The sequence below is a fragment of the Mytilus galloprovincialis genome, chromosome 14 (genome assembly GCF_965363235.1).
Source record: "Mytilus galloprovincialis chromosome 14, xbMytGall1.hap1.1, whole genome shotgun sequence".
In the NCBI taxonomy this organism is placed as follows: domain Eukaryota; kingdom Metazoa; phylum Mollusca; class Bivalvia; order Mytilida; family Mytilidae; genus Mytilus; species Mytilus galloprovincialis.
In genome coordinates this window covers 10,285,292-10,302,581 of record NC_134851.1, presented here as the reverse complement: position 1 = coordinate 10,302,581, position 17,290 = coordinate 10,285,292, and the positions used below count along the sequence as shown (strand labels likewise).

The 17,290-nt window shown below is 32.3% G+C and overlaps 1 protein-coding gene across 9 annotated transcripts in view; it reads right to left on the bottom strand.

The window, feature by feature from the left end:
• The window catches only part of LOC143057986 (uncharacterized), a 113,635-nt gene that overhangs the window by 56,896 nt on the left and 39,449 nt on the right, over positions 1-17,290 (bottom strand). For all 9 annotated transcript variants that reach the window (XM_076231444.1, XM_076231441.1, XM_076231442.1 and 6 more), the window contains 3 exons: positions 13,533-13,754; positions 12,008-12,138; positions 3,339-3,458 (listed from right to left, as the gene is read on the bottom strand). In XM_076231444.1, coding sequence (XP_076087559.1) covers positions 3,339-3,458; positions 12,008-12,138; positions 13,533-13,754 — 473 coding nt within the window. The remainder of the gene's footprint in view (positions 1-3,338; positions 3,459-12,007; positions 12,139-13,532; positions 13,755-17,290) is intronic.

Sequence of the window (17,290 nt, the reverse complement as noted above, 5' to 3'; positions counted from 1 at the left end):
ACAATAACATTGAACCCCAAAGGAAATAAATGTTTTATTTCCATGACAATATTGCAACAGGAAGAAAAATCAATAATAAAAAGATATTAACAAAGCTCTGTAACATCTGTTGCAATATTATGTCAGGGAGAACTTGAAAAAGCCAGGTGTAAGAGTGACTGTACAGTGAGGTATCCCTAGACAAGGTGTTTTTAATGTGTTAGGAGTACCTATAACAGCTGGTGTAAGGGTCCATACAGTGAGATGATGGGACACAACAGCATCTCATATGGTGTTATAATTGTATAAGAAGTACCTGTGATTAGGTCAGGTGTGTAAAGACGTCCAATCAGTTTGGACACCTCCACAAATGGTGTATCTATTGTGTTAGCAGTACTTTTTTAACACTAAGTGTAAGGGGCATATATAGTAAGATATTAAGTATTCATGACTTTATATAGTGTTTTTTTTTTTTGTGTGTTAGGTACCTGAGATGTCCAGGCATAAGGGTGCATACACTGGGGTAATTAGGGAGGCAAAGCTATATTCCCCTATGAACTATCTCTCTCCCACCTACATGCAATCAGCCTCTGCTTTTTCACAGGTCTTCCATATTTTTACTGAATGGTGCTACATGTATCAGTTTATGTTCCACTGGTGTTTTCATTTTGCTTCCCTAGTATTTTTTCATTAGTTTTCTCCAGTTATCAAGCCTTTTGTAATGTTTGTAAATGAAAAACAGTCATAACTAAACTAATAAAACTTTATAGGAAAAATTAAATCACGTCACATCAAAAGACACCTCCCTGTAGGCAATCAATGCTTTACAGACAATTAGACGAGTAAATAAAATTACATAAGATTCAATATGCTTATTTTGTTCAGGTGAGAAATAAGCGTAACCTATAGTGAGATATTACAAGAGTGTCAATCCTATAACACCTCAGGTGACAGGTAATAACTGAATTATAAATAGGCTGAAACTTTCAAATAAATTTCAGAACAACAAATAAAGAGGTGTAATTTAATCTTATAATCTTTCAGTAAGAAAATTAAAGAAAACACTTTGAGGTAAACATACTTTGATCTTTAAGCTAAACATACACTATATTTTTTTTCTCTTGATTTTCATTAGATACATATTTTGTTTCCAAATTGCTATTGCCAATATATTATTATCCTTAATTTCAATCTTGTACATGGATGATAAAGAGTTGAATGGGGAACCTTTAATCTGAGCCTTTAATATATTTTAAAATTAACTGCCAGTGTGAATACAGAAAAAGATACTTATCAATTTTACCTGGTGTTCCTAACTGGAAGGAGTTATATAGAAGAGGATTGTTTTCCCTAGAAACAACAGAGTTATCTCCCATGCTTTTCTATCTTCAACAGTTAATCTAGAGTTATCTCCCATTTTACATCAAATTCAAATGTTGTCAAATGATTAGACTTGATAAATACATATAACAAAATTTGTATTATTAAGTACTTAAATTTAAGTCTGATTCTTTGATAAATATATAAATATTATTGAAATATCCACAATTCATGTTCATGGTCTATAAAACTCTGATGTGTCCTAACTAAGGAGTCTTTTTTTAATACTGAAGTAGGAACAATGGTTGCCAACATCTAGCAATGCCAATGTGGTTGATCAATTCTTGTTTGCTTAATGTCCAGAGGCAATTATTTCATGAGTAAAAGGATGAGATCAAATTAAAAATAATTCCAATATGAAGATCCTGCATATGGGGTCGACTGGGATATGATAGTTTTGGATTTTGAATGCCAATGGAAAATGAGGCTTTAATAGAAATTAAGCCTTGCAACATGCTAACTACAGTACAGACCCATTAAAAATGAGACAACTATGTTATAGAATGCAGAAAGGCTTGTAAAAGCACATAAACCTTTTTTTGCTATGAAAATACAAATTATTAGTAGATCTATTGCTACAGTAAACCTCTTTTTGTCAACCATTGCAACTTGGGTAATTTAAAAACATTATGGGTTGGTGCAATATTCAGCATAATAATATTTATTTATCAGACTTGGCTTTCAAACTATTTTCTATTACTATTAGATTACTATAATTTAATGATTAGCTAAGTAACTAATGTGTCTGAGGTTATGTTGTACTTTTAAATAAATCAATTATTGTATCTTTTATTTGGTTCTGAATGATAAAGAACACTGGTCCATTAACTAATTAGCAGTCTAAATAACGCATTGTATCTCTGTTAATACTTGGTCAGTTAATAACAGTGCTGTCAAGAAAGTCTGTCTAAAAGGCTCCATACTTGTTGAGAAATGTAAGATAGTCTACCTTTTTTATATGATACAGAGTTAAGAAATTCTTGCATATTATAAACCAACATATTTTCGCAGATACTTCAATTCATTTTACGTTTAGCCGTTTCTTCTCTACTTCACAGTAATCCATCTTCATGATGTTTCAATTTTTTGGATATATTTATAAATAAAAGTTTAACAAATTAACAGTTTACATTCACTTATTCTTTTGCTTGCAAAAATAAATAGCTCCCAAATATTATAACAGTCTGTCTAGCCTTCCGCGAAAGGGCTGTATAGCCAGTCAACTTTTCAGATCCTTTAGTCTGTCTAGCCTTCCGTGAAAGGGCTGTATAGCCAGTCAACTTTTCTGATCCTTTAGTCTGTCTAGCCTTCCGCGAAAGGGCTGTATAGCCAGTCAACTTTTCAGATCCTTTAGTCTGTCTAGCCTTCCGTGAAAGGGCTGTATAGCCAGTCAACTTTTCAGATCCTTTAGTCTGTCTAGCCTTCCGTGAAAGGGCTGTATAGCCAGTCAACAGATCCTATAAAGTGTATTTAAGTTAATGTCTTGCTGTATATTTCACTTTTCCCTGCTGAGGCCATCTTGGGAGCAACTGTCACAGGAAATAAAGGGAATTTTCACAAACTCAAAAGTGTATTTAAGTTAATGTCTTACCCTCAGTGTCATTTTCCCTGCCCTGCACTCTTGGGCACTAGTGGCATGGGAAATAAAGAGAAATTTCACAAATTTTAGTGTCTATAAGTGTTCAGTCTTACCTTCTGTGTTAATTTCCCTGCTGAGCCCATCTTGGGTGCAACTGTCAAGGGAATTGAAGGTAAATTTCATATATTTAAAAATGTCTAAGTTTCGGACTTTCCCTGCTGAGGCCATCTTGAGGGAACCTGTCAAGGGAATGGAATTTTCTCATACTTTATAGTGTCTATAAGTGTTCAGTCTTACCTTCTGTGTCACTTTCCCTGCTGGGGCCCTCTTAGGGACAATTGTCAAAGGAAAGGAAGAAATTTTCAAAAACTTTAAAGTGTATATAAGTGTTCAGTCTTACCTTCTGTGTCCCTGTTATGACCCTCTACTTGCTGGTGTAATCTGTCTAGGGACTGTAGGGATCCATATTGTTTACTGGACAGAAGTGAAGGATCGTAGCCACTATCACTCTCATTATCAGCTGAAACAATCAAAATGAGAGTTAAATAATTAAAAAAAAGAATTTAAAAATCAGGGTTTCAAGTTCAGGTTTATTCTTTTCAATAAAAAAATTATTTAATCATCAAACACATAATTATATATGAAAAACTTATTTCATACTTCAGACAGTTTTTTTTTTTATTTCCTATAGAGAGAGAGAGTTTACAGAGACTATTTTTTTGTAAGCATTTTGCCTTAACTTTTATAATATTTAAATAACTATACAATTTGAGTTACTCCCCTTTAACCTTAGTTTGAATAGTGAAAAAAAAACACATTTAAATCCATATAATCATGGATCATCCGTCTACCAGACTATAAAGAACAAAAATTCTTGCAATGTGAAACCCAATACCTAGAATGTATGATTGGTCTAACCTTGACAAATTTGCTTTTATCACAAAAATGTGTATTATAAATTGTTATTTACTAAAAAGCTGTAAAACCTATAAAATTTAAACTATTTACACCATTGGAGTGTGAAGCAAAATGTACCCATCAAAAGAGATACAAAAAATCTACATTAGAAATATATATGTAAATTTATTTGAAGTAAATTATTAAATTCAAGATTTTCACTTTTTGATAAAAAAAACTAGAGGCTCTCAAGAGCCTGTTGTGTCGCTCACCTTGGTCTGTGTGCATATTAAACAATGGACACAGATAAATTCATGACAAAATTGTGTTTTGGTGATCATGATGTGTTTGTAGATCTTACTTTACTGGACATTCTTCTTGCTACAGTTATCTCTATCTATAATGAACTTGGCCCAGTAATTACAGTGGAAAATATATTCTACAAATTTACAAAAATTTACAAAAATTTATGAAAATTGTTAAAAAATGACTATAAAGAGCAATAACTCCTTAAGGGGTAACTTGACAATTTTGGTCATGTTGACTTATTTGTAGATCTTACTTTGCTGAACATTATTGCTGTTTACAGTTTATTTCTATCTATTATAATATTCAAGATAATAACCAATAAAGGGCTGCGCTTTAGCGCATGATACGCCCGTTGCTCTTTTAACTTGTCTTTTATGCTTTAAATCTATTGTCCCAAAATTGGAAAATCCCCCCTTTTTTAAGCATAAAAATTCATAACACGGAAATGTAAAATCTGAAATTTATAAAAGTTGAAAGGGAGCTTACATCAATAGATATAAACAATTCACCAAAGTTTCATGGACATTGGTGAAAGCCTTTTTGAGTTATTGTCCGAAGTGTTAAAAATCCCCCTTTTTTTATGAATAAAGCCCCATAAATCCAAAACTTAAAATCTGAAATTAATAAAAATTGAAAGGGAGCTTACATCAATAGATATAAACAATTCACCAAAGTTTCATGGACATTGGTGAAAGCCTTTTTGAGTTATTGTCCGAAGTGTTAAAAATCCCCCTTTTTTTATGAATAAAGCCCCATAAATCCAAAACTTAAAATCTGAAATTAATAAAAATTGAAAGGGAGCTTATATCAATAGATATAAACAATTCACCAAAGTTTCATGGACATTGGTGAAAGCCTTTTTGAGTTATTGTCCGAAGTGTTAAAAATCCCCCTTTTTTTATGAATAAAGCCCCATAAATCCAAAACTTAAAATCTGAAATTAATAAAAATTGAAAGGGAGCTTACATCAATAGATATAAACAATTCAGTAAAGTTTCATGGACAATGGTGAAAGCCTTTTTGAGTTATTGTCCGAAGTGTTAAAAATCCCCCTTTTTTTATGAATAAAGCCCCATAAATCCAAAACTTAAAATCTGAAATTAAAAAAAACCGAAAGGGAGCTTACATCAATAGATATAAACAATTCACCAAAGTTTCATGAACATTGGTGAAAGCCTTTTTGAGTTATTGTCCGAAGTGTTGAAAATCCCCCCTTTTTTATGAATAAAGCCCCATAAATCCAAAACTTAAAATCTGAAATTAAAAAAAAAAGAAAGGGAGCTTACGTCAATAGATATAAACAATTCACCAAAGTTTCATGGACATTGGTGAAAGCCTTTTTGAGTTATTGTCCGAAGTGTTAAAAATCCCCCTTTTTTTATGAATAAAGCCCCATAAATCCAAAACTTAAAATCTGAAATTAATAAAAATTGAAAGGGAGCTTATATCAATAGATATAAACAATTCACCAAAGTTTCATGGACATTGGTGAAAGCCTTTTTGAGTTATTGTCCGAAGTGTTAAAAATCCCCCTTTTTTTATGAATAAAGCCCCATAAATCCAAAACTTAAAATCTGAAATTAATAAAAATTGAAAGGGAGCTTACATCAATAGATATAAACAATTCAGTAAAGTTTCATGGACAATGGTGAAAGCCTTTTTGAGTTATTGTCCGAAGTGTTAAAAATCCCCCTTTTTTTATGAATAAAGCCCCATAAATTCAAAACTTAAAATCTGAAATTAAAAAAAAACGAAAGGGAGCTTACATCAATAGATATAAACAATTCACCAAAGTTTCATGGACATTGGTGAAAGCCTTTTTGAGTTATTGTCCGAAGTGTTGAAAATCCCCCCTTTTTTATGAATAAAGCCCCATAAATCCAAAACTTAAAATCTGAAATTAAAAAAAAACGAAAGGGAGCTTACGTCAATAGATATAAACAATTCACCAAAGTTTCATGGACATTGGTGAAAGCCTTTTTGAGTTATTGTCCGAAGTGTTGAAAATCCCCCCTTTTTTATGAATAAAGCCCCATAAATCCAAAACTTAAAATCTGAAATTAAAAAAAAACGAAAGGGAGCTTACGTCAATAGATATAAACAATTCACCAAAGTTTCTTGGAAATTGGTGAAAGTGTTTTTGAGTTATTGTCCGAACTGTGGACGACGGACGGACAGACGGATGGACGGACAGACGGACGGACGGACGGACAGACGGATGGACGGACAGACGGACGGACGGACAACGGTATACCATAATACGTCCCGTCCCGGGCGTATAAAAACTGCAAAATTTCCTTAAAATTACTAATTCTGGGGCAGCAACCCAACAACAGGGTGTCTGTTTTGTCTGAAAATTTCAGGGCAGATAAGATCTTGACCTGAGAAACAATTTATCCCTGTCAGATTTGCTCTAAATACTTTGGTTTCAGAGATATAAGCCAAAATCTACATTTTACCCCTATGTTCTATTTTTAGCCATGGCGGCCATTTTGGTTGGTTGGCAGGGTCACGCCTCACATTTTTTAAACTAGATACCCCAATGATGATTTTGGCCAAGTTTGCATTAATTTGGCCCAGTAGTTTCAGAGAAGAAGATTTTTGTAAAAGATAACTAAGATTTACGAAAAATGGTTAAAAATTGACTATAAAGGGCAATAACTCCTAAAGGGGTCAACTGACCATTTCGGTCATGTTGACCTTTTTGTAAATCTTACTTTGCTGAACATTATTGCTGTTTACAGTTTATCTCTATCTATAATAATATTCAAGATAATAACCAAAAACAGTAAAATTTCCTTAAAATTGTCAATTTAGGGGCAGCAACCCAACAACGGGTTGTCCGATTCATCTGAAAATTTCAGGGCAGACAGATCTTGACCTGATAAACAATTTTACCCCATGTCAGATTTGCTCTAAATGCTTTGGTTTTTGAGTTATAAGCCAAAAACTGCATTTTACCCCTATGTTCTATTTTTAGCCATGGCAGCCATCTAGATACCCCAATGATGATTGTGGCCAAGTTTGGTTTGATTTGGCGCAGTAGTTTCAGAGGAGAAGATTTTTGTAAAAGTTAACGACGACGGACGACGACGACAGACGCCGGACGCCAAGTGATGAGAAAAGCTCACTTGGCCTTTTAGGCCAGGTGAGCTAAAAAAACAACCAACTAATAACATTTGTATGTAGAACATATTTTAACAACAGTAAAATCTACCAACTTAATTTATTTTATTTTGACCTGCGAGAAAAACTGGACACATGTCCAAACTGAAAAATGGAACATGGACATACAGAGAACATTCAACAGTTACCTATGTTAAAAAAAAACTTTAGTTCAGAATTTGAAAGTATTTGCTTTGGACAGGTTTTACTGTAAACTAACATTTGCCATGGTGTCTATTCTGCTTCAACAACATCTATTAACATCATCAAAAACAACATTACAGAGTTGTAATCAGGATACAGATCATAATACATAAGTCACACTTAGTCCATAAGTGGTGGTGAGTGGTGATTTGTAAATATTATTGCAATTTTTTTAGCTTGCATGTGGTTTTTGAAATTGCTGCAATCACATCAAACATTTGTAATGATAAATACATTGCAGAACAGAACAGGTTCCAAGAATAAAAATGTGTCAGCATAACAATTTATTGTTCATCAAGCCATGAACAGTTTGCCAAAATTGTATGTTCACCTCCAAACAAACTCATGAACACTTCATCCAAACTGTGCTTTTACCAAGCAACAAATCTCATGAACACTTCACCAAAACTTGTGATTTAACAAGCAACAAATCTCATAAACACTTCACCAAAACTTGTGATTTAAAACGTAACAAATCTCATGAAAACTTTACCAAAACTGTCTGTTCACCAAGCAACAAATCTCATGAACACTTAACCAAAACTTGTGATTAAACAAGCAACAAAACTTGTGCACACTTCACCAACATTGAGTGTTCAATAAGCAAGTAACTCACGCTGATGAACACTTTACTAAACTCTTAACAGGCATTGACTGACCTTGACTAACCATGAGGGTCTTAAACAGTGGGTTCCTTATCAAAACTGTGAGTTCTCCAAGCAACCAACTCATGAACATGCTTATCCACATATTTGCAATGTTTGATGTGTGTTCACTCAAAAGCAAAGTGTTTGGTGACAATGCATGATATGTAAAGCAGTGTTTCTGGGTGACAATCAGAATGACCTTGGAAAAAATATACATGACCTGTGTTCCTAAATGATAAATGAAATAATATTTGTAGCAACTATACAAGAGCTGATCAAATAAATGCATGATAAATTGCTGAATGTCCAGTGGCAAACATTTTATGCAATTGAGGCAGGACAAGTATGATGGAATGATCTTGGACAATGCACAGAAAATCATCATTTAGACATAATAATAAATTCTCTTTTAATTTACACGTTCAGGATATTGTGACAAAATCAGATAGACAAAACGGAAATCACATTTCGGTAAAGATAATGAAATGAAAGCAACAGAAAGCTTAATGACTTTGAGTAATCAATTTGATCCTAGTGATAAGAAATGACTAAAGGCATGGCTTAAAAGAAAGAGCAATTTGATGAGAACTTCAAACAAACCCACTTAATATTGATCTACTCACAGACTATTGTAGTTTTCTGCAACTTTATACATATATATATCTATTGTTAGTTGGACAGTTATAGAAAGGAAACCCTAAGATTCTTCGATACAATCCATTTAGATCTGTTCATTTGTTATGGTTTTTTTTTTTAACATTTTTAAACTTGAATACCCTACGAGGTGGAGTATGCTTTTTAGGCTTTTTGTGGTTTTTTTTTAATTTTAAGCCAGAATATTGATAAACTATGATGAAAAACAAAACATGGAAAAAAACATAAACTAAAAATGGATAAAAACAAATAATGGGAAATAATAAAAACTCATACAGAGTATGGAGAAAACACATACTGAGAAGTAAAACACATACTTGGAATGCAGGAAAACACATGATGTAGAATAAACAAATACAGAAAAAGCAAAAAAAAACACATGCGGTAGGATAAGACAAATACTGAGAAAAATAGAAAAACACACTAGGTAGGATTAAACACATACAGAGAATGCAGAAAAATACATAAGGTAGGATAAAACAAATACTTAGAAAGCAGAAAAACACATGGGGTAGGATAAAACACACACTGGGAATACAGAAATACACATGGGATAGGATAAAACACACACTGGAAATACAGAAATACACATGGGGTAGGATAAAACACACACTGGGAATACAGAAATACACATGGGGTAGGATAAAACACACACTGGGAATACAGAAATACACATGGGGTAGGATAAAACACACACTGGGAATACACAGAAATACACATGGGGTAGGATAAAACACACACTGGGAATACAGAAATACACATGGGGTAGGATTAAAACACAAACTGGAAATACAGAAATACACATGGGGTAGGATAAAACACACACTGGGAATTACAGAAATACACATGGGGTAGGATAAAACACACACTGGAAATACAGAAATACACATGGGGTAGGATAAAACACACACTGGGAATACAGAAATACACATAGGGTAGGATACAAAAACATATGGAGAAACACACATACTAAATTGTAGACAAGACATAAGGAGAAAAACATACCAAATATGGCTATAAAAAAACACATACTGAGAATGAGAAAAACGTACTGAGTATAGCATGGAAAAATAATATTAAGATGATTAACAAATAGGGTGCTTGCAGGGGGAAATTATACATAACATACTTAGAATACAAAGAGAAGAGAATTACTTTATTTTTATCATTTTAAGAGATATGAAAAAGAAATACAACATAGTATTATAATAAATGATATGAAATAGACGGTGTTATGTATCATGATATCGATATGAAAAGGATGATTATGTAATGCAGCAAGAAGGTATATGATATGATGGTTTTGCATTCTTCAGATTTTATAGGATTGATGTATATTCCTATATTAAATCAAGACCTTGATAATGTTGTGTCAACACTTGTTATTTTTGTTTAACTTTCACCTGTGAGCAAACCTTACCAAGCAAATTCTCTGTACCTAAAATTGTAATAAAGCATGAAAACTCAGGTACCAGAAAATATCAAATACTAGTACCATAAAATATGCCGTGCCAGAAATTAACTTATTGGCTGTATGTATCTTTCAAGTCAGTGGCCAAAACTTGTCCTTTCTCTTCAAAAAATGTCCTCTATATACATAGTCAGATGTTGTAAACTTGTGTTCTTTTACTTAAAGAGATTTGGAGTGTGATTCTCAGAGTTTAATATTCAAAGTGTACATTAAAGTCAGTTGTTTTCAGTAGTATTTTTTGAGTGTTTTCAGTGGTTTAAAGAGTAATCTACAGTAAGTGGTTTCAGTGTCTTCTAGTCAGTGGTTTCAAGAATAATCTAGTCAGTGGCTTCAAGAGTAATATAGTCAGTGGTTTCATGAGTAATCTACAGTCAGTGGTTTCAAGTGTCCTCTACAGTCAGTGGTTTCAAGTGTAATCTAGTCAGTTTTTTGCATGTTTCTATATTCAGTGGTTCCAAGTGTCCTTTATAGTAAATCCTTTCAAGTGCTGTTTTCCAGTGGTTGCATTTAGAGCTATATCAGTTAGGGGTTTCAATTGTCAGTTAGTAGTTTCCAGTGTTTCCTCTCAAGTGTCATTTCCCAGTGGTTTCAAGTGTCATTTCAGTAGAAGTTACTGGCTTCAAGTGTTATCTACAGTCAGTGGTTTCCAGTGACCCCTCACAAGTGTCATTTCCCAGTGGTTGCAAGTGTCATTTCAGTAGAAGTTACTGGTTTCAAGTGTCATCTACAGTCAATGGTTTCCAGTAACCCCATACAAGTGTCATTTCCCAGTGGTTGCAAGTGTCATTTTAGTAAATTGTTTCAAGCACCTAAGTCAGTTGTTTTAAGTGTCTTCTACATTCAGTGGTAGCTCCTTTTGAAGTCTAATGTTTATCTAATGGCTATAGATAACAATCAGGCTGTTTATCAAACACTGGATTAGTACCAGAACTGTTTAAGGAACCTTTAAAAACAGATATCTTTCCATTCAAGAAAGATTTCTTTTGAAACCCTCTATTGACGGAATCATAGACATATATAATATGCAATAAAAAGTAGATTTTAAATCCCTACAGTTTATTATAAAATCAAATTTTCTGTATTTCCTCAATTTGATTAATCCTAGGATTACAGGATTATATATAATGTTCTTTCATCTATGACATACTATTATTCAACCATATATCTAATCCAAAACACAATTACTTTGATAGTTAGAGGCTGAACCGTTAATAAATCTGATAGTAAACTCAATTATCCGTGTATTGTCAGATTTGTCAAACGAAAACATCCTCATCAGTCTGAACGAGACCTTGGACGCTGTTGTTTATTGATTTTACGGGATTTTGTCAGGAAACAACATAACGAATTGTTTTATGCTAAAATCAAGTCAAGTACAGGATGATAACTGTAGAAATGAGAATTAATCTAAAATAATGCTTTCGTTATCAACTATGAAAGTCATGGATACAAAAATAAATCTGTAATTACGTATTCTTATAAAGTATGAATGCTGGGGAACAACAATTAATCTGGAATAATAATATCCTTATGGACAGTTTAAATAGAAAAAGTTTCCACAGAAACCTCCTGTGACCACTTCTTATTACTTCTGTCTGTGCAAGTTGCATTACATACAATAAAATGCTTCTTCTAAAGTTTATAATATGATCCTTGCTTCCTTTTCACAATAAACAAACCATGAAATGAAGGTAAAGGTTATATGTTGCTATAGATACATACTGTGGTATCGTCTAGCGGAGTCTTTCCTCTTCTGTTTGTACAGAGTTCTAACAACTTTAGCACTGCCAAATCTTTTGAACTTCTTACTGACATTGTCATAAAACCATTCACATGACTTCATCTTTAGTTCCCTGTAAATATAATCTTATATCATTAAAGTCTCATGCATCTTGATTTTTTGGACTATCAATAAAAAATATGAAAATATAAAACGCCTCAAAAAAATATTTAAGATGTTAGCATATATGCTTGAGAGTAGGCACCTTCAAACATGTTTAACACAGTCACATTCTCATGTGCCTGTCCCAAGTCAGGAGTCATAATTTTTATGTTAAAATGTGTTATATTTACATTTTTTAAAATCTCATGCACTGACCTTGAGTGATATGTAACTTACATGTATATGATTAAATTAAATCATTATATGCTTCTTTAAACATTTTGTTTATCACATAATGTGTTTAGTCTTGAGGCAGAAGTATGCATGGAATAAAGTTTACACCATTTTTATTAAAAATAAAATATTTCAAACAAACAATATAACATGTAGCAGATGTAACTGTCATTTCTCACTAACCTACCTAAAAATCAATAAATTCAAACCATTTTATGACATTCAAATTAATGGCAATACCTCAAATTAATATCTAATTTCATCCTAGGCAATTTTAATGTTCTCATATAAAAATCGTATTACCACAATTGATTTTAGCAATAACTTGATTGTTTTAAGAGAAGATTTCAGACTAATGACATAGATTTCTATTCAAGATAAAAATCTGGTCTTAATTAGGAAAAGGTGTGGCAAAATCATTTTAAACTGTTTGTCAGTAAAAAGACCAATCATCGTTTGAATTGTTTCAATATTGTCATATCAGGGCTAATCATAGCCGACTATACATTATGGGTTTTGCTCATTGATAAAGTCCATACAATGAACTATAGATTTACATCCTCATCATTTGAACTCTGATGAAAGATAGTTTTCTCATTGCATATTTTACAATTTAGTATGTTGTTCCCCCTATCACAGTCACCAAGATATATGTAGGATCATACTTCAGTAACAAAGGGACATAAGTCAAGAAAACACTGATACAAAGGGGAGACAATTCACCTGCCTTTTGCAATAATGTGACAACTTAAACATGAGTTATCCCTAGACATGTTTAAGTTTAGTGACACATGGAACAAGGTATGTGTAGGATCACACTGCAGTAACAAAGGACATAACAAACTAAAACATTGAACAAAATAAAAAATCTCACCAAGTACAGGTATGACATATATAGCCCAAGTTCTCTGTGTCATAGAAACTATGATTTTTAAGACGTATCACTGCAGTAACAAAGGGACATACCTCAAAAGTCTAAACCAATGTTAAAGAAAACTCACCTGGCCTCAGCACAGGTATGACACATGTAAACTTTGTTCTCTCTGTCATAGAGGAAACATAGTATATAGGCTCACAGCAGTTACAAAGGGACATAACTCAAAGGATTGAACCAAAAAAAAGAAAACTAACCTGGCCTCTGCACAGGTATGACATATATAACCTTTGTTTTCCCTGTCATATAGGCAGCATGATTTACAGATGTACAGTTTACACACTTGACATGTCTGCTTTCTGTTGAAGATTATTCCAAAGGATCGACAACAACGAATACAAACATTCTCATTCAGTTTAGTTTTCTGTGATAGTACAGTCGCTTTCTGATTCTCCTCTTCAATATCTTCCTGGATTTTACTACAAAATAATAAGGGAGACATGTAAATATATAATGATTCTCTTCTTCAATACCTTCCTGGATCTTACTGCAAAATAATAAAGGAGACATGTAGACATACAATGATTCTCTTCTTCAATATCTTCCTGGATCTTACTACAAAATAATAAAGGAGACATGTAGACATACAATGATTCTCTTTTTCAATATCTTCCTGGATCTTACTACAAAATAATAAAGGTGACATGTAGACATACAATGATTCTCTTCTCCAATATCTTCCTGGATCTTACTACAAAATAATAAAGGTGACATGTAGACATACAATGATTCTCTTCTTCAATATCTTCCTGGATCTTACTACAAAATAATAAAGGTACATGTAAACAAACTCTATGGTCGGGTTGTTGTCTCTTTGGCACATTCCCCATTTCCATTCTCAATTTTAATGATTCTCTTTTTCAATACCTTCCTAGATCTTACTACAAAATAATAAAGGTGACATGTAGACATACAACGGTTCTCTTCTTCAATATTTTCCTGGATCATACTACAAAATAATAAAGGTGACATGTAGACATACAATGATTCTCTTCTTCAATATCTTCCTGGATCTTACAAATAAATAATAAAGAAGACATGTAAACATACAATGATTCTCTTTTTCAAAACCTTCCTGGATCTTACAAATAAATAATAAAAGAGACATGTAAATATGCAATTATTCTCTTCCTCCATATCTTCCTGCATTTTACTACAAAATAACAAAAGAGACATGTAGACATTCAAGGATTCATTTTCTCAATAGTATATAGTGTGTTGGAAAAACACCTAATTCAAATAAGTAAACCTGATCGCTAAACCATGAAAATAAGGCTTAACATCAGTAAAGAACACTTCATTATAAATAAAAGTGAAATTGGCCACAAAAGCTATGAACTTAAGGTTATGACTTAGTGCTGACAAGTAAACATTGAGGTCTCTTAATGTGACAGATGTATTTTTTTTTAATCAAATGAGAAGCATGACACTTTATTCAATAGGAGACTTATTTATTAATTACCAAGTCAGCAGTATGACTTCCAGTTTTCATAGTACTTTTCTGAAAGTTTGTAGTGAGCTTTTATAATCTTTCAAGTTAATCAGTCTAATATTATGTTCTATATTCCTGCACAACTTTTAGTTTTACCAGATTGACATAGAATCACATCAACCTGAACCCTACCATTGTGTGATTAATACTTGATTTAATAGTCTCCAACTGCACAAATAACCATAAAACAAGTATAAAATCACAGAATCCATTTCAATTTGCTCAATATCTGACTTTTATCCATCAATCACTGAATCAGCATTTGCAGCATTTGTATATGCAATCTAAGCAGAAAATTACAATTCAACATTTTATTTGTTTGAGAGTAAACTGTTCTGATTAATCCAATTCCACAGAGAATATATTGTTGCAAACTTTCAATCGTATTATAGACTTTGTTAGATTACATCTATGTAATCTGCGTGAACGGGTTTTAAATCATGGTTCAAACACAAACTCCTGCATGACATTGGACATGTTGCATGCAGATCTTAATCTTAGCTGTGGGGAAAACAATATTTGTATCTTACTGCTTGAAGTAGTTAGTACTGACAGTTCAAAATATCAAATAGGTTTGAAAAAAATCTTTTAATAAAGTATGATGACTTATAAAAACAAATCTTCATTTTAAAAAGGATAATATTTCCTCACAACTTATTTATGCACCCCCCCCCCATAAGTTTTAAAAACAAACATATGTATAAAGCCAGCTAACTTTTAATGACTTACTTACAGATAGGTTACCTTTCAGGCAACATTTTTTCTCTTTAAATAAACAAAATAAACTTTATGTATTAATTCATCTAATATGAGTTTCGTCCTGAACATGCATGTAATTTTTGCCACTGGACGTTAAGCAACAAACAATCAATCAATCAATCAATCAATCAATCAATCTAATATGAATTCACAATAAAAAGTAACAAAAGTGGAAGAATCTTGAAATTTATACAATTAACCCGGGATTAAAACCAATCACATTTTAAGGGCCACAACCCTCTAACACTAAGTCTATTTCTAATAAAGCTTAACATGATGTAATGCTATGTCTAGAAACCATATGTTTAAACAGTTTTACAAGTAGATGAAAAACACAGTGCTCACTTTACACTTTTATGGGAGAAAGTATGTCAACTGGAAATCTAAAACAATATGACTTGAAATCAGTTATTCAACCAACTCTTCTAAAACCAATTTTGAGCTTGAAATTACATAAATATTCTTTACATTTCATTGTTAAATTGATTCTTTAAACGTAAGCCTTTAAATTCATCTTAATAAGTTTTAATGCACTTTGCAGTATTGTTTTACTGAAAAAATTCATTACTTTCAATTTCAAATTGAACATTATTGATTTTATACTAGAGAAGAATATGCAGAAAATGCCAGATGCATTAATTACTGTTTGGTGCAATTTATTTTAAATACATATCACTTTTAAATGCATAAATATTTGAAAGAGAACAAATTTTCTCCAGACAAATGTAATACAATACATTTTCTATACAGATGTGTTAAATATAAACAAGCTTTTTAAACGGACTTCCCACACAATATTAAGTTATACCCATTTTATCAACCTCAGTTTTTTAAGTAACCTTAATTTAACATCAAAGTTTATCAGACTGAAGCAGGCATTATAGAAATTAAACCAGATCATGAATGTTTTGGCAGTCATTAAAACAAAATTTTATAATATATGCAATAAGTCAACCATTTAAATTTTCTTGGGCTTCATAGTGGTCTGCAATTTCTTTCTGTAGTTGGCAAAAAATCTGAATGTACCTACCGGGTAAAGCTATTTTAATCTACCTAATCTTACTACTAAAGTCATGGTCACCAATACAATTATATTTTTTAATGGCCATCATCCTCCTTTATAGTCTGTATATACTGTAGATCCATTGGTATTCGTGGGATACTAATACAATTACATTTGAATTAATTTTTCATGGATTTCGTGGATACAAGTGAACCAAGAAATTAAATGGACATATTTTATATAGGCTTGTACGCAGACTTCAGCTTAATAATTCTGTTACTGCGTATGTACAGTTTACAAAACTGTTTCCCTTTGACAATCATAGGCTGGTATGTAACCTCACAAAATTGGCCCCTGCCCACGCAAAGCATGACAAGTTGAAAGTGATATACAGGTGTTTTAACCATTTTTGGCAAAAAATAACTACTGTATGTCCCTGCTCAGAGAAGCAAACGAAAATGGATATTTAATTAAAGGTTCAATAACATGATTTGGCAAAAAGACTACCTAACCATCCAGAAATAAAAATCAAAGTGCTTGTAAGCCCAGAAGGGTAAAGATTGTGTTAATTTATCAGTGGGAAGTGAAATTAAATATTGCATTGTATGAATATAAGTTAATTCAACTAAAATTCTTGATAATGGGAGATAACTCCAAATTTTAAAGATGACTTTAACAATGACATCATTTATATTTTTAGA